Source organism: Rhopalosiphum padi, chromosome 4 (assembly GCF_020882245.1).
Source record: "Rhopalosiphum padi isolate XX-2018 chromosome 4, ASM2088224v1, whole genome shotgun sequence".
NCBI classification, from domain to species: domain Eukaryota; kingdom Metazoa; phylum Arthropoda; class Insecta; order Hemiptera; family Aphididae; genus Rhopalosiphum; species Rhopalosiphum padi.
In genome coordinates this window covers 20,457,687-20,482,486 of record NC_083600.1, presented here as the reverse complement: position 1 = coordinate 20,482,486, position 24,800 = coordinate 20,457,687, and the positions used below count along the sequence as shown (strand labels likewise).

Here is a 24,800-nt window from a genome sequence, read left to right as displayed (position 1 = left end):
TTACGATATATCAACTATACATTTATTCACTTAAGATTATAAGACTTATACTGGGAGAAAAAATTAAGTGTATTTTGTATTTGTCATATAACAAAATTTAAATTATGCAACTATATGTATTCTGTAACAATACAAACATGTAGTATAAAAATATTATTCTTAAATTCTTTATTTTGTTACCTAACTTGTTTTCAGTAGGTGTACATTTATTGCCCACAAAAGTACGAAGTGTATTGGTTCTTAAATACATATAATATATTAATATTGATTTGGTTATTATAATAAAACGCCAACGTATGTATCGCATAAACTATCTATTAACATAAACATTTTTAATAATTTTAAATTAATTTAGCCATTTTGGTCTCTAAAAATTAAATATATTTTATGAAGTATTAACATATTTTTAATTCCCATTTATTTCAACAGAATAAATAAGAAGAAAATATTGCTAGTATAGTAACTTATTTAATTATTAGAAATATATATGGCTTAATTACTTTTGTCAAAAACAATACGTTAAACAATTATTATATTATTAATATATTATATTTAATTATTATTGTATCGTTTATTTTTTATAATTTTGTTTATTACTTTTGAGTCAATACCGACTTACTACTGTAGAATGGCGTGAATAGGATCATATAAATCATATATTATGAATAAGTTATAGCTTAAAATTAATCAAAATATTTTTAAAATGTATTGTACTTATTTAAAATACAATAATATACGTATAAGTTTTGTCCTCACTAATAATATTTTTGAAAAAAACCTTGAGTCGTTAATCGTTATTTTCGAATTTTGACCAAATTTAAAATTTGAACTTCAAATGTCTATAAAAAAAAATGTAGCCTATATATATTATATATTAATATTTTTAAACAGCTTTAAATTATAATGAAAACTTATAAAAGATACTTAAGATTTTTGCCTGAGCCTTTTTTTCAACTATAATTTTTTTTCAAAAAATTGAAAAATTTCAAAAATTATAAATTTTTGTAAGTAACCTAAAATTTCATTGAGTATAGAATATTATAAATAAAGTAAGAATGTAATATCGTAAGTTTCTTTTACAGTTTAAACTTTTTGAAGTAAGTAAAAAAAACCAAATCATTTTTCTTTATAAAATGTAAGCTTTAAAACCTAGTGTAGTGGAACCTTGTATTTAATTTTTGAATTTTTAAAATTGACTATACATATTAAAAATGTTACAAATTTAAATTTAAAATTACAATTTTTCTCGATTTTGATGAATATTATATTATAAAAATTTGAATTTTAAACGCTTATAAAAACATATTGCTGGTACTATTATGGTAGTATGTACTTATAAATTTAATTAATGTTTGAAAAAATTATAAGGAACCCTGTATCAAAGTTTTAAGCTCTAATAAACAAAAACGAAAATTTGATTGAATAATGAATATATACATACAAATCATAAAAAAAATTTAATTAAACCTCATTTAAAATATCTATAAAATAGCAAAAAAGAGCCTAAATATTTTGAAAATCATCGTATTTCTGGAATAAACTAATATATATTGTATGAATAAAAAAATCGAAGCATTCAAAAGGTTTTGAAAATAATAAAACACAAAAATAATTTAAAAAAAATATAAAAACCTTGCATTATTATTAAATCAATACATTCATCACTCCGCTCAGAATCAAAAATTAGATTTATAATACCATATTAATATATTATATGTATAGTTTAAGTATTGGGCAGTTAATTCTCTGCATATTTGTAAAATAATTCAAAAAATATAATATTTTAATAATAAAATAATTGAAATGATAAAATTAGCTCATAGCTTATTAAAAACACATTTATAGATTGTATAAAGAATAGATAAAAAAAAAAAACAAAACTAAAAATAAACATAGGTATTGCTATAATTTACGTCTATAAAAAATATAATTATTGTTTTTTCTGTTAGTTACTTTTTTTGCGGCAATGAAAAAGGTACAAAACCTTATAAGGAAATGGATACTTAGTACTTACTCATCGGTTGTGTAATTATTATAATATGAAAAACTACCAACAGCCTGTAATAAATGTCATAATAAATTGTCGATGAGATCTCATCAACAAGACACATGCTATTTTACTTATTGTTGTTTTATATATTTTAATAAATATTATGAATTCTCTGTTTGATAAACAATGATGTGATAACTAAAACGTGTCAATTTATCACATACTAACAAGTAACAACAGTTAAATTAAAAACGTTTGTATATCAAAGTTACTATTCATAAAATTTATCACCGTGGGGGTATAGCTCAGTGGTAGAGCATTCGACTGCAGATCGAGAGGTCCCCGGTTCAAACCCGGGTGCCCCCTAAATTTTTTTTCTCAATTTAAATTTTAAGTGACTGTATAGAATTGTTGCAATTTTTTTAAAATGTTGGCGAGGAGTGTTTTTTTCTTGTATCCGTCTAACCATACACGTACAGCATAAATTAACGTTAAATTGTTTTTCCCAGCGCGTAAATCTATCGCGCAATCGCACGTAAACTTCTTTTTTGTTGTCAAAAATTTTGTTTGGGACACGCTTCTTACTTGGTTAATTCGATATTGCGCGCGGTGGCGTAATCTGAGGAGATCGCGCGTATATTATTCATATATCGATGTGTTTTATTCCGGGAATCGTCGTAAATTGTGGGGACGTTCCGGTGGTAGGGAGGAAAAAAAACTATGAGAATTACACGTTTTATTATTGTTGTACCCGTGATCCCCACAGCTGCTATATTGTGTATAATCGACCGTAGTCCATAAAGACATTAAGAGCCTATATCCGGCACTAAATTCATATTGTAACGACAATACAACACACACGCACACACACATATATATATATATAATATTATAGTTTTACAATGAATCGTGCAATTTCGGGAAGTAATTTCATCTTGAAACGTTTTAGTGTTTGCTATATTATTATACAATACTCGTCATGTGATACGTACCGGCGCCGTGCGAGCGTAGGGGCGTTTTATTGCAGCAAAGTGCAAAGTTACTTACAGATGCGTCGACAATATACTAGATATAATTTATTATTATTTTCCATGTATATGATGTAGGTTGGTGTATCCGCACTATTGACTGTTAAGTCTCGTTGCAAACTTCAATTGACTATAATATTATTATGGATAGATTCGCGGTTATTTGTATGATATTATATAGACGTGCGCAGACCTTGTTACTATAGGGGTGAGGTCAGAATTTTTGATGGCACAATCCGTTTCAATAGTATTATTTATTGAATTTTTAAAGATATAGTTTATTACCTACTTAATATATTATATAAGTCGTAATTCAACTATTCAAGATATAAGATTGCCTAGTGTTTGCAATATTATATATACCTATAGCTGTATAGATACCATTATACTTAGAGAAAAAAATTAGTCCGCGATATGAGTAACTCCCGTGCATATATGTTTATTAGTTCTCCATGTATCTAGATAAGAAAAAATATTGAGTATTTACTCTTAAACTTTCACCCTCCTCAGCCTTAAGAAAAAAATTGTTTTGGGTATTATTTTCTTGGTCTGATATGGCAGCATGTTAAAAAAAGTCTAATTGTTCTTGACGAACGATGATAATAATATTATAAATCTTAGGTTAAAAAATATTTTATAATTATGTATAATAAAATAAATGACAAATGTACCGGAATTTTCCATAGATCTGTACGTCTAACTTGTAATCGATTATTGTACTTCGAAAATTCTAAATAATATACCTAATTATACATCGATACATGGTTATATTATTATAATTTATAGTCAATATTAGCTATTACGTTGGCGGGTACAGTGACGCACAATATAGTGAAATCATTTATTTTCCAAACTGTAATATAATAACAATTATAAAAAGCAACAGGCGCCAACAGTAAATATATTATACACATTATACATTATATAAGTATAATATATAAGCAGACATTTAAAATATAACGTTGTAATATTAACGGTGTCGTTTGTTATTTTTTCGAATAAATTCGTGTAATTTCGTTAAGTTAAATTTTACGTTTTGAGCATGCAGTTGTGAGGAATTTTATATGTATATTGTATATACATATATTATAGGTATTACCACAGATCACCTATACAAGATGCATATTATATACTTACGCAGCTTTTTATATTTGTAAATATTTTATAATTTTATAACTTCAGCAATAAGGTTTGCTAATAAAGTTTTATATTTTATATTATATACAGCCTACTGGTAAATTATGATCTCTTATCGTATTATAATTAATATTTTTTAAAGAATGTACTTTATGCTTGTTGTGTTTAATTACATTAATTCTACTCCACATAGTTTTCATAGAAGTGTCTATTAAGAGTTAAGACACATAATATAATATGGAAGTATTCATATAGTGATAGAGCTCCAGTAAGTAAGTAAGCTCACCGTCTACCCACAAAACCATATTTTTAAGTAATTTTTCTTAATAATTATTTGTATTTTATTATTTAATTTTTACAAAATAAATAGTGATTATGATTACCAAGGTAATTACCTATTGAATAATGATTATTTAATAATCTTTTACGACCAACTTTTATCTTAGAACTAAATGTACTAATTATTGATAAGATCAAGCAAAAATTACTAGTAGACTTCTGTCTACTGATAAAAAATTTAAATAATAATTTTTTCAAGAAAAATAAAAATTATCTTGAAGTATGTACCTATTATGATATAATCATATACTACGTAACAAATAATATAAAATATTATTAATATTTATAGTTTAATGAATTCCTAATATAAGTGTTTAGATAATACAATAACTAAAATACATTATAAAAGTAATACTTACCTATTGTATATTTAGAGTTAATCGTTATCGTCAATAACGCGTTCAGTCTATAGTTTTCACGAATAACGTTTTAAAAAATTATGTATCTTATTACATAATATAAATACGCTTTATATTATTGATATTTTTGATGTAGTAATGTCGCAGATTGTTTTTGTACCATATATGATATTATGTTATATCAGTTAATTCAGTTATATGCATTATGTTTATAAGGAGGTGTATTTAAAATAATAATAATAATTAAAACGATATAATAATATATAGAATAATATAATAATACTTCACACTTATAATACATACATTGAAAATGTCTAATTAAAACAATATATGCAACCAAACGTATAGAAGGTAACAATTTGAACAACTACTATAGGTATAGCGATGTATAATAATATATTAAGGTATACTGTAACGTCATGAAAAATTACAATAAATGATTGGAAATATATCATATTATATTGCTTAATTGAATATGCTTACTATATTGCTGTGTCGTTTTTTTTCAATTACGTGACACGTAAAATATACCTAATTACGAATTAAGTTAATTTTTCTATACACCTAAGAATTAAACGAAAACATTAAAAAACAAAAAACATATTTGCTATTGCTGACGCCATTTTCTAATTTTTTTTTCATGATAATATTTTTTACTTAACATAAATCACGACTCACGTAATAATAATAGTTTTCCTACACTTAGTATAAATATGTTATCCGTAAATTAACGTCACGTGTGTGTATATATAATAATAATAATAATAATAATAATAATCATAATACGTAACTATAATACTAGAAAGACGTATATAATGAGAAAATGAAGACTGTATATAATAATATTGTTTAATATAATTAGATAGATTGAGAGAGATACATTTATCAGACGAATTATTTAAAAAAAAAAGATAAACGAAAACAAAAAAAAAAAAAACAAACAGAAATCGACTTATAAGTTAACGTATCGATTAATAATATAATATTATTTTAATCGATGTCATTTTACTGTACAAACGATGCAAATCTGCAAGCCTGTCGGCAGTGGGTTTCATGCGCATAACATGCATATTATATACAATGTTATATTTTTGGATGTTTCTGGAGAATTATTATTGACTGTAGTCGCCAATTTGAAATCGTAACGAATCCTCCACACATACACGTCCGGTACAATATGCACTCGTAATAAATAATTTCGTATACTGACAACTTACGATAGTGGTAGTAGTAATTCTATTATTATAATAATATAATATTATGGCAAAGAGTACACGCCGTGTCGAACCCCGCCGGTTGCTGGTGACTTGGCGTTGGCGGGGGAATGTGAAGATCACTCCAATAATTTAGGTCTTGGACTTGGACCGGTCTCGCGCAATTCAGTTGTCGGACGACGTCGGTGGATGTTGCGGCGATACCGAAGTGGCCTGTTCCGTCGTGGCTGCGGTGGTGGTAGTGCTGGTCGTGGTCAGCGACAGCGGTTGCGGGTGCGGCATTTGCGGTTCCGGTTTCCGGTTGGCGGCTAGCGCGTGCAATGTGGACGTGAGCGACGGCAACTGGAGTCCGAGACCAACGGGCAACTGGAGCGCGGCGGCCGCGGCCGCGTGATGCTGCATGTTGGCCACGTGCTGCAGGCTGTGGAACAGTGCGGCCGAGTGTTCCTGAGCTTTACGCCGCAGCTCGGCCACGCTAGACGAGCGATGCTCAGCGCCGCTGCCGCCGCCTCCATCGGCCATCGACCCGAACGGTTTCATTGTGCAACAGCTGCATCCGAACCCTGTGGATGAGTTAAACTTGTATTTATTGTAGTGCAGTAATAGTTATTGTATGTAGTATTTTTTTTAAGGTACCTTGTCTTTTAATTACAAAAAGCACAGAGTGTAACTAGTTTTTTGGTACCTATACAATTTTTATTATTTTATTGATGTAGTATAATATTTATATTTTTTTATCAATTCTATAATGATAATTAATAAGCTATACAAATCACAATAGTGTATTAAATCAGTTTTTTGAGGAATCTGAAATCCAAATTTTTAGAAAAATGTAAACAACCATGTCCTTAGACTGATTAGTAATTTTAGGGTTATTCTTGATACCTGAAATTTGTATCACTATTAAGAACTTTTTTTAAAGGTTACAAGTATATATTATGAAGAATTCAAGTCTGAAATAAAACGCGATTCCATTTTTTTTTTTTTTTTGGCAATTGAGGTTTCACAGACGATTTATTAGTTAGCAAAATAAGATTAATTTGGATAAAAACATATATCATTATTATTAAATATATATTTCTAACATAAATAAAATCGATACAATTTAAATTTCAGAGGACCATCTGATTGTCTGCAATATTGATATCAGACATCATTAGTAACTAGTAAGTAATTATTTTTTAAAGATAAACTAATTACAATCATGAGATTATTTTGTACATGACGTATTTTCTTATAGATAGACAAAGAAAAGTGTAATATTTAATATATATAACTGATATTATCACGCCATCACGGTATAATTTTAGAGACTCTTATCAATATTTCGATATTCAAAATTTAACAAGTATCTCCGATGAATTCTACTGCAAAAGAAAACCAACAATTCAAATAATTATACATCCATTCGAGTCAAATCGAGAAAAAATATATAAACATTTAAAATATACGAGTAGATATTTATTTCGAATAATATTGATATTAGTTGTAACTAATGGTTAATATTTTAATTGTTATCATTTATTAAAGTTAAAAAATGTAAATATAAAAATAAATTTAGTTGGCGAACGAAGATTTGGAAATTTGACTCTAAAATAATGATAAGTAATGAATTTTTTAATTAACTTTACTAAAACGATATAATTTGCTAATATAACTATGGTAAATTAATCCGAAAATGTGTCAGTTAAGACTTGATACTTTAGTTTATTTTTGCCGTCTACATCTTAATATTATAACAGTTAACATAATTATATTATTAAAAACCTACGAGTGACAGCCAGTGTTTGGTATTATAAATTGATTTTATTAGGTGTTTCAATTTTAATTATGACATTTTTTTTAATTAACTTTAATTTTTATATTATTCTAAATTGAATAATGAAGAAACCATTTTAAACCTTTTATGGAACGTCGAAAGTAAATGTAAAGAAACGACTGCGTTCATTATGAATAAAACATTTTGTAATTTTATTATGGCGACGTGAAAAATAATTCTTTGTTTCCTTGGCAACATTATAATAAAATAGTGTTGGTCGTAACTCGGGTACTGTAAGAAGATATTTAGTTAATTAAGCAATTTTCGCTTGTTTACGGTTTACTAACCATGTTACATTACACTCTAACGGTGTTGACATGGCTATTTTATCAAATAGGTACTGTTTTTGAATCAGTCATTCGCTTCAGTTTTATGTAAAACAAATTGTGTGGGTCTTAAATATTTTTTTTTTGCAAGAATTTCATATAAGTTGTTTTTTATTTATCTTTGCAGCGTCAGTAATATCCTCTTGAATAAATAAATTGATTCTTCCCTGACAGTTGAAAAACATCGGAAAGAAATATCAATTTATCTAACTTTTGTATACAAAGCATTAAGAAATCATAAAATCGCTTTATTCGATATGTGTATAATGTACATACATAATATTATTATGTATCAGATATCAGATACCTGACTCAAAGTCTTACTCATTTACTAACTTTTGATACATAATTTTTTTTTATCTATTTTTAATTATAAGTTCATTACACGAACATTATATTCATTCGTCGACGACTTCGATGTCAATATAATATTGTATTGTCAGGGCCGGATTTAGCACACGTTTCTCCACAAAGCCCCAACCGAAAAGAAAATTAAATGATTTGGTTTGGTTCAAAGTTTGCTGTTCTAGCATTATGGGCCTATGTCAAAATACAGTATGGTGTATAAAATCATATTGAAGTATTGTTGGAAATATCAAATAATATAACCCTCTAAATGAATCAATAAAGGTACATTGTAACGAGAAACGAAAAACTACTCTTTTAATCACTCACAGAGACGCTAAAAACTCCAATTCCTATACGAAATTTAAATAAATAAATGATGGGTATATACTGTGAGTAGGTACAGATACGTCGCTATCGCAGCTGCAGAGTATATATATTATTATAATTGTGCTGGGAATGCGATGATATAATGATATAAGTAATTATACCTAAGCGACACAGTTGACGTTTTTCGTTATCACGGCGTCGGTATAATCTCGTTAGGAGGAGGACCGGGATGTTTATGAAAAAATCGGACCGCTAAAATCCTTTACTTCTCCCTCACCCACCACCCCTTCTCGTACGTCAGCGGACGGTCCACCGCCGCCGTAGAGCTGAATGTCCTCGACGCATCCGTTTTCAGACTGGCGAATATTAATGACTGAGAAAAAATTCGGTCGATCGCGGGCGGAACCAACCCTGCAACAGCTATATACAAATATATATACGCGCACCCGCGTGTTATAATAGTATAGTCGTAATAACAATTATGATTATTGCGGCGCGCGAAAAGGCGTCGGTGCAAATTGATTTAGTCGCCCGCGTATATATATATATAATATATTATGTATAATAATAATATGTATAGGTACACATCGCCGCCGTCTCGCGGTCCCTGCGAAAGACGCGCCCGCCGCCGCTTCCTCTGGCCCGCAATATTATATAATAATAATAATAATATCTGCTGATGCAGTGTATATATAATATTTGCATCCCTTTCCCTGCCGCCGCCGCACTCGATCCATTAATAACGACTACGCAACGGCGGCGGCATACACCTACCCCGCGCGCTCGTTTCGTCGTTATTTATTAAGGGATCCGTTTGATTATCATAACGCGCCCGCGCACGTACATCGACTTCTTCCTCGTCCTCATTGTCGTCCGTCGTCGTCTCTGTCTCTCGCACTCTCTCCACCGTATACTCGCACGGCGCACCCCTCGACCATATATATATATATATTATTATATAATATACCCATACTGCACCCGCACACACACACGCATATATGTATTGCTACCCCGCGCCGCCGACACATAAATAAGGCGTACGTGTGTGTATATATGTATACACCATATATAGGTGTAGGGCGCGTGTATACAGTATTATTATTATTATATACCCGTCGTAAACTTGGCGCCGAAAGCCGCCGCCCCGCACGATAAATCTCCCAAAGTTATTCCATTATGGAAACGGGACTGCCAGAATCGCGGGGGTGTGTTGTGGGGGTGGGCACAGTAGTGTGTGTGTGTGTGTGTGTGTGTGTGTGTGGGCCTCGGGGGTTCGGGCGGAGAGCCCCAGGTGCCTGCGCCCTGTACATGTATATATATATTATACTCACGGCCGACCGCCCGCGATCTGCACCAGCTCCTCCACCACAATAACTATATAACGCGATAAACCCCTCACCTCATCCGCTTACATACCATCGGTGGACTCGAGATATACCGCGGGGGTAATGGTAAGTGTACGCCGCGGCAGTGGTGTATATGAAACCGCCGACGCTCTCTAAGCCAATTATAATGACAAACGCATATATGCGCGCGTTTATGTGTGTAAATATTCTACCGTGGATATATACCGCCTCATGGTGACTTATACTTAGCTTGATATATTTATATATATATATATATATGTGTCACTCGTACTGCAAATAATGAAATATAATAATGCATAATATAATATAGGTACAATCACGTGAAAGTCGTTACACACATTACGATAATATGTAATGTGTGAAAACTTAGGTGATTTTTATAAGACTACGACAAAATCAAAAAAAAAATTGTTCGATTATTATCACTGCTGTGTGTAAATCCTTCGATAAAATAGGGCATAATACGATGTCTATAAATCGATTATATAAAATAATCATATAGTCAAAAATGTGTAGAGCACCTATAGGTAATATCTCAAATATTTAAACGTATTGCTAATTTATATATTTTCTATGACTAAGAATTTTAAAATGACCAACAATAAAAAAAAATGTCTGATCTGGCTATTTGCTTCACTATTGATTAATAAGTTAAACGATACAATATGTAGATTGAATATTATTCATTATAAATCATCGTTCAAATTAATTAACTTAATATTAATTTGCTTGTTAATATTTAGTTTAATTATGTTTATTTTATTGTAAGTTTCTTAGATTTTAATTTCATCATATTTTAAAATTTTCAATGTAACTCTCTACCGCCAACCCGTACTACACAAGCATTAAGCTTGGAGGAGATAGCTATTTGTTGAAATCGTTTTAATATAATGACATAAATATATATATATATTATATAATTTGAATTATTATGTTAAAAAATATATTTCCACGTATAGACGGTGTAACATTATAATAATATTATATACTCGTATATTATTATATTATAGTATGACGGTGCAAAACGGTCGAATCTGCAACGAACGACTGTCATTTTATATAAACATCAATGAGATTCTACAACCGGCTTATAGCATATCGTATGCACGAATTTTCACGAAACGAGATACATGAGGTACCTATTTATACTTGCAAGTAAGTATGTATTTTGTTTTAGCAGTTATCTTGTTTGGTCTAATCACTCTAATCCAATTTTAATTTCAAAATAGATTTGTATATTTGTTATGGAGTTTATTTTTCAAACTAAAAAACGTATTTTTATTTATTTATTATTTATACGAACAAGTTCTTTGAATAACATATTATAGTATAGCGTATCTTACTTATTAATTATTACACAAATATAGTAAATTACATACGTTTATAAGAAGAAAGATAAATAAGTATTGATTAAGTATAGTTTTAAAACATAAATGAAAACTATAAGAACGTTTGGTTAATTTGTTTTTAATATTTGACAGTGCGATATTATTAATTGATAAAAACCACATATGACATGAACTTATAAATCGAATAAACAATCGTTATTCGTAAAGAAATATTTATATTAAAATGAATAATTTTTTCTTATAACACTCTTCGATGAATTTATTTATGCTTTAGAGCTTATAAGTTGAAAATTTAAGATTAAATCAATAGGTAGAATTAATAATTTATACGCAAATTTTTTTTAAATTGTGTTTTTTTTATTTCATTTACAATCCCTAATGTATTGCATTATCTTTGTCCTATTGTTTCCTTTTACACTATATAATACATGATATAATATTCAGTTATGCAAATACATTTATATAATTCTATTTTATATATATATATAAACCTATTTTATACCCAGACCTTTTTAATATTGAATTTCATAATATTATTCTACCTATCTTGAAGTATCATATAAATCTATAATTTATATAATACACAATGTATTAAAGTACCTATAAATACTTAACCTATAATAAAGATAATTTATGATAGTATATTAGATAAATCGCCTTCAAAATGTATACAGAAACAAGACTGGTAATTATAGTTTCAGAATAATTCTCAAGTTATGAATTTAGTACATATTATTATTACGTAAAATATATAGTTGTATATTTAAACGTGGTCCTTAATTTGTCTTCATTATTTTAGTAAAATATTCTTCGATGACTAAGTGTGGTTTGTAATTTCATTTTGACAAAGTTCAATATAACAACTGACGTCCTATTAAATAAGTAATATATTTCAAATTGTAAGGTATAGTTTGATGATCTATTATCATACAATTGTGACTACACGATTCAATCTAGTAAAAATTATACTGTATTTTTTTATTTGATAAACATTAAACATATTTTATGAATTAATTATTATCAGTTTAATAGACTGGTACTAGGTTTGTTTAGTATAATTATTAATTATAAATAATATTAATAATTAATATTTGAATTATATTCAATTTTTATACAAGCACCAGTTTATTTGAAAAGATCAGTAAATAAAAAATTAAAATAATTTATGATACCTATTTTTTAAATTTTTTTTTAATGTTTTAATTTTATGGTTAAAATTAAAACTATTATACTTATTTATTTCGTAACAAATTTTTTGAATGATATTTTGTGCATCATGATTGCCAAAAATGTGCACCATTGTAGTGGGTAAATTTTCTAACCTAACCTAAGCTTTTTCATGATTTCTTATCAATTCATGATATGCAGAAAGAAAATTTGTTCTTTGTTTATGATCAAATAAATTGTTAAATTATGGGTTGTTGGATGAATTTATTTTTCAATACTTCCATGCAACTTTTACAGTTATTCAGTTACACACTATACATTACAAGTACAAATAATGTAAATAATAAAAACATAAGTATTTTACTATGATATATTTACGTCTACATTAGATATATTTTATTTGATTCTTACCTTTGAGACCACTGAATAACGGCGATGGTAATGATCCAAAATGAGGCGGAAGGAATATTGGTCTGGATATAGCAGGGTCAGATACCGGTCTGAATCCATTTCTGTAAATAAATTATAAATGATATAATATTAATCATGAGTGATATAGATACCCATCTATATAAAATATAAATGGTACTTTAAAATAATCAACGATATAGAATGTATAAAATGTATAATTAAGCAGTGGCAGTCACAAACATTATACATTTTTATAATTATATGTTTGTGTGTGTGCATAGTTTTTAGACATATTATTCAATCTTCTCTATCAAGGTGGTTTTTGAGGTAGCAAATTAGATCTAGTTGGTACTTTGGAGAAATCAAATGAAAAAATTCCTATTGATATTGATTTGGGTACAAATTATAAGTTAATAACGGGTATTTTAAAATTATATGAAAAAATAATAGTAATATATTAAAATAATTTTTGTGTATTACGAGTATATGCGATATGTTTTTTGCAAAAATTTGTTCAACCTATCATATTCATAAAAGAAAAAAAAATCATTATAATAGCAATAAAATATCATTTAGAAATACAGTGCAACAGATCATCTTTGCTCAGAACCGTTTTTTCGTTAACATTGATTATTATTAAAGTCAAATTTAACATATCTCCAATAAATTCACCTACTATATACGTACAGCAGAACCTAAGAAACGACTACCCCGTTTATCATTACTTATTTATTCATTAATTATATATATATATTTCATATTATGATTTAATTAAGTCCTAATAATGTACTATACAGTTACAGTCTATACTGTTATGAGTGAAAATAAATATTTTTTTCTGTCAATTTTTATTGCGAAGAAATATCTGCGATCAATTTTTATGTAGTAAAAATAAGTTGTACATAATATTGTTGTACATCGTAATATAATTAGTTCTAAAATATTTTAAAGTCAATGTTGATGTTATAGTCGATGTGACTGACGGAGCAACATGTGTTTGAAGAGTACATAAATTAATAATGTACGGTATTGGTACTGTCAATATGTGTATACTGACAAAATCGACAATATCCTAATAAAGGTATTTATCGATTTGTATACGGGGAACAAAATTACAAAATATACATGAACATATTATTATATTATTTATATTATTACAATACGATAAATAACATTTGAAATTTCAATAAACCATAATCGGACGTATAAAAAAAAATCATGTTTCAGCTGTTGTCGGTGGGGTGATTATCAAATTAATATTCCAGCGGCGGCTCAAGGATAGATACGCGGCGGCGGCGGTGCCAAGGAATGCCCGATAACTGCAGTATGTACTGTGTTGAATAGCATTCAGTCAGTGCGTATGGCCAAACCGATATCGGTCGTAGTTTGGTACCTAAAATAATATTTTATTATGTTATAGTGTCTAATAACCGATTTTCACGCGCGACACTTGCAACCGCGCAATTATAAAAAAATTTGTAATTTTATATATTGTGCGTCACGTGTTATGAAAACGACCATTGGTCGTAGTTGTTGTGCTTCACCGTCGGAGGTAAATCTATATTTACTAACTTTATCCATCATGTTGATTAATATGAGTCGGGGACATCGCAGTGGCAGATTTAATTTAATACATTGGTATTACGTATAATAGTTAAATGTCAGTCGATCGGCGGAAAACTCGTGAGAATATAGCAGTTACTTTAAACCCGCATAATCATATTTATTAGTGTCAATTTTTTCAAGTGCGAAATGGACAATATATCTCTTTAACGACGAGCATATTATTCTTTATAAAAAAATCTCTTTTCAAGGCGAGAGAACCCCAGATCAAAAGTTAGCTTCACCGGCATTTGTTACCGCCTAAACGATTGTTAAACCTATCATCGGTATAGGTTCTTTATTATATCGTTGCGAGAAGCAATTCTAATATTCCATCCCACACTAATACACTTATCCAAACCCCAATAAAGACATTTTCTGTCATATATTTAAGATTTAACAACCTGTCGTAGCTAGTAAAGACTAAAGTAATATAGTTAATATATTAAATTGTCATGTAGCAACCGATCATTATCACTCATTACTCCTTAAAATACTCAGAGGAGGCTCCGTTGATAACCTATATATATTATATATAGCCACTATAGGTATTAGATACTATTATTTTATATATATTTTGTTTTACTCGTTTACAGTTTATATACTCGTATTATATTCGCGGTCCAGTGCTTGATGCTTGTATATAATATACATAACGGTTGCCTTCGCTGTGCTAGCTTTATATATCCACGTTGCGACAAAACGTATGTATGTATGTGTGTATACGTGTGTACTGCAATGATGTCTGACCGGAACCGGAAGTTTTTAAAGTTCGCAGGGTGCTCCGTGGCTATATGTAATAATACGATGGGGATGATCGCGGGGGTGGTCGGTGGTGCTCGTAAAAACACACACACATTATATGTGTGTGTGTATATATATATATACACACACATTATATGTGTGTGTGTATATATATATATAAATGGTTAATAGAGATGTAGTCGTTGTCGTCATCGGTGCGGGCGTTTATATTGCACTCGGAAGGAACTGGCAAATGGCCCGGGACGACTACGACAGCAGCGTCCGGATGCTGGACCGCATTGTGCGAGTGAACGGGTCTTGGCCCGAGACAATGGGCTCGTGGCGTATACACTATTATAATTATATATATATATATATATATTAAATAGTATAATACGCATACCGTGACGCGGCCGTAATTGACGTTAAACTGTCTCTGTGCATCCGACGACGATATCGTTTTGTGAAAGAAAGCAATCCGTGGTTGCCAAAAATATTATACCACGTACGAAAAGTAACTATCCGACAGTCGCGAGACGTGACAGAATATAAGGTATCCGTTATCTGTAGAGGCATATTATTATTACAGGACAAGAGAGTGAAAAGGACATAGCCGAGGTACTAAATATAGCAGAATATAATATATAATATATCAAACTTTTATTTTCGCGTCATTTTATTATATGTATTTCAAATCAGTCATGCGCCATTTATGACTAAATATAAAACTATAAGAAATTTCAATACATTTATAACATAAATAATAATTTAGGTAAATTTTAACAGTACTTAGTATCTATTTATGCAAAACATAAAAAAAAAGTTAGTTCATCCATTACAACCATTAGGAAAAATATTTATTGATTCATTTTTAATAATTTCCACCACACGACCTTCCGCGTACCATAGTTTTATAACCATCGCAATGGACCCTACCATCAGTAGTGTAACTACCCTCATCAGCGCCCCGAGGCAAAATATATTTTTCGCCTTACCTAATATAAATTCGATTCTTCGATCTTTGTCATTAATACTTTGCCGTGACCAAATGTATGTTGTTTTTTTTTATAAGATTAACCCAATTACACTTATATCACATTTAAGATTAAATATTTTGTTTCAAATTAAATAAAAATAAATTTACAATTATCAAAAACCAATAATATTTTATTTGTTATTTTGCGCCTCGAGACAACTGCCTCTGTTGCCGCTGCGGTAACTACGCCACTACCTATCATAGACACAGTTCCAACACAAATTTACGTAATCTAATACATTTACTATAGAGCACGCGAGTCTATGAGTCTATATAAATGCAATTATTATTATTACCTATGACCAATAACTTAACAATATAATATCTTACTATGATCAGAGGAGTGCGAAAAACATATGGGTATCTAACTTATAAATATTGGAGGGGGCCTTTAACCCGACAAGATCTTTAAAAATATACGGCACGAAATACATTCAGATATTATAAACTATGGTATAACTATAATATATTATAATATTATATAACTATATCTAACTATATTACTTAATTGAAAGATTAACGTATTGTAATGTTAATTAGGTATTAATGAATAATTTTTTTTCTTTGATTAGCAGGTACTTCAAATAAATTTTTTATACAAACCGCACTAAACTCAACTTGTGAACTCATAGCCTCTCCCCCCACCACACACGTCAAACACGTATCCATTGTCTTCTTAAAGAATAAATAAAAATAATAATATACATACATACCTATATATTTATAATGTATATATATTTAGCACACGTCGCGTGTCGTTTCAGTTGTATTCATGATATAGTAAATTACCAATTATATACCTTTGGCATATATTGGGTAGGTATCTTAAATTCTTAATGCATTTTTAACGAATTAACTGTATGTAGATTGTAGGTATAATAAAATATAATTTGCATATTAATAATGTTTCTACCTATACATATATGATATTATTATATGTACAATACATTATAACGTATAATATTTTAAATACCAACGGAATTATCTAGGTATATTTTATGCATAGTCGAAACGACTCAATTTTCAAATTTATACTTAATAATATGCTTTACATAAATCAATAGTTTTTTTTAAATTAATAATGTTTCTAAGACTTATTCATCGGAAAATATACTAATGGTAATAAAAAATACCATGCAAGTTAAATTTAATTGATGGGTATAATATATAGGTATAATAGATAATGATAGGTTATAATTATAGTTATAAAATTATGTACGACATGTTTATTTTGTTATATTTATGGAAAGTTAATTTTTGATATAGTTTATATTAGCTATAGTTTTTATTATAATTTTTATTTGTTATACATTTTTTATACACTATAAAGGCTGTTTTTTAAACGGAGTTATTTTTGTCGGTAAATAAATAAATTATAATATAATATTTTTTATGCAATAACTTAATACCGGATAATATTGTTCACAAAATATAATTTTATAATGAAGACTGAGAAGAGTGTACGTCATGCACAAAAAAAAAAATAATGTAAAAGCATGTTAAACGATATTGACACGTACCTACGTCGTATTTATGATTATATTAAATTGTTATAATACGCGTGGAATGCGTTTAATTTTGATTTTACGTGCTTGTGGAAGGATTCGAAATATCCCTCCCCCTGCAATTCGCCGAAGCACACTCGGCTGCGATTTAGATGATCGAAACTCTCGGCACGCTCGCGCTGTCCAATTGCTTATTTCACTCGCGTTTGTGATGACAATAACGTATAAATAATACTATAAACAACCGATAACGATGTCATCGAATCGAATATTATATACACTTCGACAATATGGCGTACAGCGCGTTGCCATTAAAGATCTAATGCTCGAATCGGGATAAACTAACTTAGAGGAGCTGAATCTAATGACAATGTAAAATTGTCGTTCAAAGTGCAAAATCATTTAACACAAAACCGTAGGAGTGACGTTCTACATCTACATGTTTATTAATTAAAAATAATATAATCCGTGTAAGTGAACGTGAGTCATGGATTTATGTTTTCCTAAACTCGCCTAATACAGATTATACATTTAATTGTTTCATAAAAATCATTAATTTATAAACAACGATCAATAATATTTAAAACTGATAACATAATATATTATGAACGGTATATTATGATAGAATTGTTATTTTGCCCGGCGAACAACGTAAATCGTTGAACTTACGAAGTGGATTGTTGAAACCGGTGTAGTGAAATAAAAATAGTTTAGAAGCAGGTCAGCATGTAAACAAACAAACAAAATACATAGACTAAACTTAAATTAAAAACATTAAAAATTATAATATTCATTACATTTTCCAAATAATTTAATAACCATATTATAATATGAAGTATCATACGCAAAAATGTACATTCACATTTGAAAAAACATTAATACCGGTATGAGCTTGTTCCGTCCCTCTCGTTCCAGAAAAAAAAAACAAAAATAACTTGGGTATGCAAAAAATAAAAATAAATGTAGAGGAACTTCGGACCTCTGCACACCCCCTTCCTAATTAGAGCGCAAAAGCCTTAATAAATATAGGTCTAAATAATATAGGTACTGCATGTATATATATTACGCGGTCTGGGGCATTTTTTTCTCGTCTTCTCTTCAACGTGCGCGCGTTAAACGAAAGGACCGCCGCGGGCAAACATAATTTGGATAATTTGCAAATTGGCATCAGCAAGCCAGCCGCTAACGAGAGGAGATATCCACGTTAATTAGATCGAATTAGATTGCAGCGCGAGGGACGACGGCTGTATATCCATATATATGTTGTACTTGGTCGTTGTTGCAGAGGAGGGATTGGTTGTGAGGGTGGGAGTTGGGCGAGGGCGTAGAGTCTGTGCAAAAAGGGCGGGAAGGTATATATAATATATATATTATGTATAGCAAGCCGATACTATATAACGTTATTTAATAAAGGCGCCCGCCAGTGGCTGGCCGGGTGGGACGAGGGGCCTTTGACATCGTTTCTTTGAGCGCGGCGAGCGAATTATCATATTTTTAAGCCATCAAAAGGAACGCCGCCGCACTCGGATACATAACTTGGGAGTTATGAAATAAAAGGAAAAACTGCTTTTCCGCCGCTCCCGCTCCCGCCCCGTCGTCGGGTAATAAAATTCAATTTGCTCCAATATCAAACGACGCAGGTAGGTACTGAATAAAAAATTTCCAGTGAATTCTCTCTGCCACCCAACCCACTTACCCGCTCCCACACGTTCCGCGACCAATCTCGCTTGCCATACCTCCGGCCACCCACTTACTCACTACTCAATATATTATACAGCAATAATAAGTCAAAAGAACTTGATGGAATTTTTCGAATAAAAACTTTTTCTTCTTGATCCTACCGTTTTCTTTCTCTTTCCATTTTTTTTTCATTTATATTTTTTTTTTATTTTATGCAAACTTTTCTTCAATGTGAACATTTTAACATTATTATCTCATCGTTATATTTCCGTCTTTCTTTATAAACTCGTTAACAGTTACATTTTTTCATTTTATTCATACCGAATATTTCATTTCTTTTTCTTGTTTTCTATCTTATTAACGTTGGGGTTTGAAAATAATCTAAGTAGATAGTGTGGTAGCTGGTACATTTACATATAAAAAAAAAATAAATGTATTAAATTATACCGCATACCGCCTATAAAATCACAATTGTACTTATTAATGGGACTAGTATAATTATGTAAAGTATCATTTATGATTGTAATCAATGTTTATAAAGGTACCAATAGGCAATAATACGTAGAATCTTAGGGATATTGTTGTCTTGTATCTTATCTTTTGATAGTAATTTGTACTTATCTGGTACATAAATACTTCTCTCTTTGGTGGAATCACAAAATGAGTATAAAACTGTCTAACATTTTCAATGTGTATTGTGTATGGTAAAAGTTAATTTTAAATTTGTAACATAAAAATAATCATATTATCATTAAACACAATGGGGTTTGTGTTGGCTGTTTAGGTAAAGGTTGGATTTAGGGAAAGGGGGTTAAGTTCTAGGAAGTAGAACAAATAATATGTGATCATTCTTCTCCTTAAATTAATTTAGAAATATTTTACGTATTATCAATTTTACTTACTAAATTAAATATTTTTAAAAATGTATCTTGTATCTTAGATCAGATTATATTGAGTATCTAGAGTATAAAGGTAAAAATACATAAATCTAGATACTTTTTTCCAAGTTTTATGCCCACCTATGCCGATTCGGCAATGTATAAGCATGTAAGGAACGAGATTGTCGAGATTACATATTAAACTTATACGAAACAATTTATGTAGATACTTTAAATTCTATAATATTAAAGTATATAGATACATATAACTTTATAAGTGTTGGTTATGTTTTGTCTTAAAGCGATTGAGAATTTAAAAGACTAAAGTAGACGTAAGTATAGCCCGCTGATCATTCAATATTTTCAGTGATTTATAGCTATTGCGAACTTACAAAACTTTCGATTCAAGACGTTTCTCAATTATCAAAAAATATATAGATGAACAAACGAAAAAGAATCAATTAAAAGTTCGACTTAACCTAGGGTGAATTCAATAGGTTGAAATGACCCACTTTTTATATGTTTCTTATAAGGACATATATTAAAGTGAAAAATGCATAATATTTACAGATTTTCTTATTTTTTATGAATACAAAGATTCTACATAATATTTTTAACAGTGTAATATCAAAATATTTTATTGTATTTTAAACTTTTATGTTATATTGCTTATTAATTATTCATGAAAATAGAATAAAATACAAATGTATCGTTATCCTTAAATTATATTTGATAATGAATATTGTCTTACTACGCTGTAACAAATAAAAAATAACCATAAACATAAACCTTAGAATTTAAATATTTAATAACATTTTGTATTATATTTATAATCAATTTTCATAATAATAAAGTATCTTATCGAGTAAAATTACTTGGTAATTATCATTTCTATGATGTTACATTTGAACTTATAAAACCATTGTTTAAGTTTATTTTACAAAATATTTGTTTGCGCAGAGCAAAACAACAATTGAAGTTAAACGTTGTCCAATAGAAATAATTATGAAAATTATATAAGTATATGTAGAATAATGTCCATAAATTTAAGATGTATATATTATGATAAGTATTAATTAAAATAAATGTTTCTTATTGTTTTTGCTTAATTGTGCGTGCATTTAATAAATAAATTAACGATGAAATGTTGAAAGGAAAGTTTCGATGTAATTCGTTAGAGTGGATATATATTTGGTACTCAAATGATATTAGGCATTTTAAAGTTCATAATTCAACTCGGATAAAATGTAAATTAACCGAAACAAAGAGAAAACGGAAGTAGAATTAGATCTGAGTAAATTACCGAAATTGTTTTTATCGTGAAATTCACGGCAACTGATTACGCCGTCTGTTTTTAAGTGATGAGTAAGTAACTTTATTATTGCTATAATAATGATGATAATAATAATAATAACAATAATATTTATTATTATTATTCAATATTCATACATGGTAATATTATATTATAATATCGTATACAAAATTAAAAATATTTGATTAAACCTTCATATAATTATTTCTCGAGTACACACGAACCCATGCAAATTATGTACTTATTTAAGACTATACGAATTTGTACTGAATAAATAAACATATCTGTATCGGTATTGAGATTATAATTTTTGGCAGTAAATTCATATTAAACTGTACATATTACGCGATTGCATGTAATTTAATTTCTGTACGTTATTTACCAACTATATTCAGTAAACATCATTTCCCATTAAATCATTTTATTAACATGCATATTGCATATTGTATATACTATATTATGATGTATAGCATTTAATAATTTTAACAAATACGTAAAATCTAAATTTACCAAATAAATATTAATTTTTGATGTTATAATATACAAATTACATAATCATTTTTAATTTCAATATTGATTTTGGTGCGTGTATAGTGTATAATGTACCTACATACACGCAAAGAATAATATTATACAAAAACAAATAATTGAAAATTAATTTGGAAATAAAATTGTATTGATACATTATATTGTGTTTGTTTTACCATACCCACCATTTATTTTAATTTACTATAAATTGAAATTGAAACTATTAAAGATATTTGTTTTCAATTATAAATTAATCTATCATAAGAATCATAAAGTTCAAATGATATTTTTAATGCTCTACAATACTACATTGATACTACATAAATACTAAAATAATACATTATCAGAAATTTAAATAGTCTGTAACGGATCGAAAACTTATAATAAGTATATTTTGTTTTTGCAGTGCAATATAATATTATGTATATATCTAGCCGCCCAGAGAATTTCGTATAAACGCGATTCTGCAAGGTTTTAAATGCATCGTTGCCATCTCAAAAAATATAAATAAGCAAATATATTATTGTGACGTACCTACATAATATCGTTTTGGGCAATAGAAAATTCTATTTTGAAACAGAAGTTCGGAAAAACTTGATTTTATTTTATATTTCACACATTGTTAGTCTTTTCATATCTGAATTCGTTCTGGAACTTATTGTTTTTTTTTTCATTATAATTAATAGTACCTATATTTTGTAACTATAAACAATTTTTCAAAAAATCTAATAAGGATTAATTTGGTAACAAACCATTGTGATTTTTTTATTGGACGGCAGCATTTTCAACTGTCAACATTTTGCAGATAAAGTATAATAAGATAAATATCAATTACTATAATAATATTTTTATAATTTTTAATAACGAATACAATCAAATAATATGGTAATGGTAACATTGTATAACAATTCAGGCGGAATCGAGTGTATGTATAAAAATAAAGTCATTAAAATGTTCACGATTCTAAACATTTTCGTAAACGTAAACAAACAACATGAGCACATGATATTAAAGGTACCTAACGTTTACACTGATCGACAAAAAAAATACATAGCAAGTATAGCTGCAGTCCTAATCTATAATAGTATTAAAATATTTTTTGATAATGCATTTTAAATACTTTGAAAGTATACCGTTTCATTATATTTTTATTTCAGAATACAAATCACTGTTTTTGTTTAATCGTCAGATTTCATTAATTTCAATGGCCAATATTTTCATAATTTTACCATTTAAAATTTTGTTATTATATTTCACAATAATGGTTTTAATAGTTTATAATAAGATTGTATTAAATAATTAATTATAAAAGCTAAAGCCTATTTACCTAACTGAAAATTAACTCTGCGTGATTATAATTAACAACTATATCATAATATGTCACGTCTGAACCTAGGTATGTATTAACTATTTAATTTAAATATTTATAAATATAATATGAAGCTTTGATTTGTGATTCACTTACAAATGTATCGAACAATATGTATTAATTTAAATAAGTATTTCGAATACATTTGAAAAGTATTACATAGGTAGTATTAATTATAGCGAATAACTACGCGGGCGTTTACATCACTATATCATTGTAACATAATATCGTTAGCACTGGCGTCGTATTTACTCAATCGGAATCGCACACGGTGCGTATATAAAGTTACCCGTGTAACACTGCACGATTCAAATCGAATTAACGCGCGTCGCTTACGACGGTGCTTATACGTTATTATTGTTGTTGTTATAATATTACTGTATAATTTATAATAGTATTATTACGACGACGATCGTCGATACACTACAATAATAATAATAAAATAGCCGTCGCAGCGTTTTCCGCGGGGTGTGTGGGCGTGGGTGGCAGAGTGTGGGACGAGGTTGTCGGACCCGTGCTCCTCGCGGGCCGTCGAAACCGAATTATTCCTGTAACCTGAGACCACCGCTGGTGTAGCAGGCGGCACGTGTGTGCGCGCGCGTGTGTTTGTGTGATGCTTGCAGCACGTGCACGCTTGTCACCGAAAGAAAAACTTTTCCACGTTAATAACACGATAATACCGACGATTGTCTGCGCCGGGCGAGTATTTCGAGAGAACAGCGATCGTTTTGTCCTGGCAGGGGCGAGGAACAACAGTAATAATAATAATAATAATAATATAATGTACGCGTTGCACGACGAGGGTGGGCGGTCGGGCGCGCGAGAGGATTGACATGTGAATCGCTTGCACTAAAACAATATATAATACACGGCTGGCGACCACTATATATGTATTATATAGGTACTTACAAACACACAATATCGTGCAGTACGGTCCCGACCGTCCCAAGGAAAATTATTATTAT

At 29.2% G+C, this 24,800-nt stretch overlaps 2 protein-coding genes and 1 non-coding gene across 3 annotated transcripts in view; 2 read left to right on the top strand and 1 right to left on the bottom strand.

Annotated features, from left to right (window-relative positions):
* Nucleotides 1-2,284: 2,284 nt before the first annotated feature.
* Trnac-gca (transfer RNA cysteine (anticodon GCA)) lies at nt 2,285-2,356 on the top strand. The gene has a single exon. It is a non-coding gene; the product is annotated as a tRNA-Cys (tRNA).
* A 2,751-nt stretch (nt 2,357-5,107) lies between these two features.
* Nucleotides 5,108-24,800, bottom strand: part of LOC132929540 (dorsal root ganglia homeobox protein) — a 42,230-nt gene continuing 22,537 nt past the window's right edge. Inside the window, exons 8-9 of the mRNA XM_060994943.1 lie at nt 13,182-13,282; nt 5,108-6,630 (exon numbers count right to left, since the gene is read on the bottom strand). Coding sequence (XP_060850926.1) covers nt 6,233-6,630; nt 13,182-13,282 — 499 coding nt within the window. The 3' untranslated portion in view covers nt 5,108-6,232. The remainder of the gene's footprint in view (nt 6,631-13,181; nt 13,283-24,800) is intronic.
* LOC132929539 (cGMP-dependent protein kinase, isozyme 2 forms cD4/T1/T3A/T3B) overlaps nt 14,584-24,800 on the top strand; it is a 159,804-nt gene continuing 149,587 nt past the window's right edge. Inside the window, exon 1 of the mRNA XM_060994941.1 lies at nt 14,584-14,733. The gene's annotated coding sequence lies outside the window, so the exon portion shown is untranslated. The remainder of the gene's footprint in view (nt 14,734-24,800) is intronic.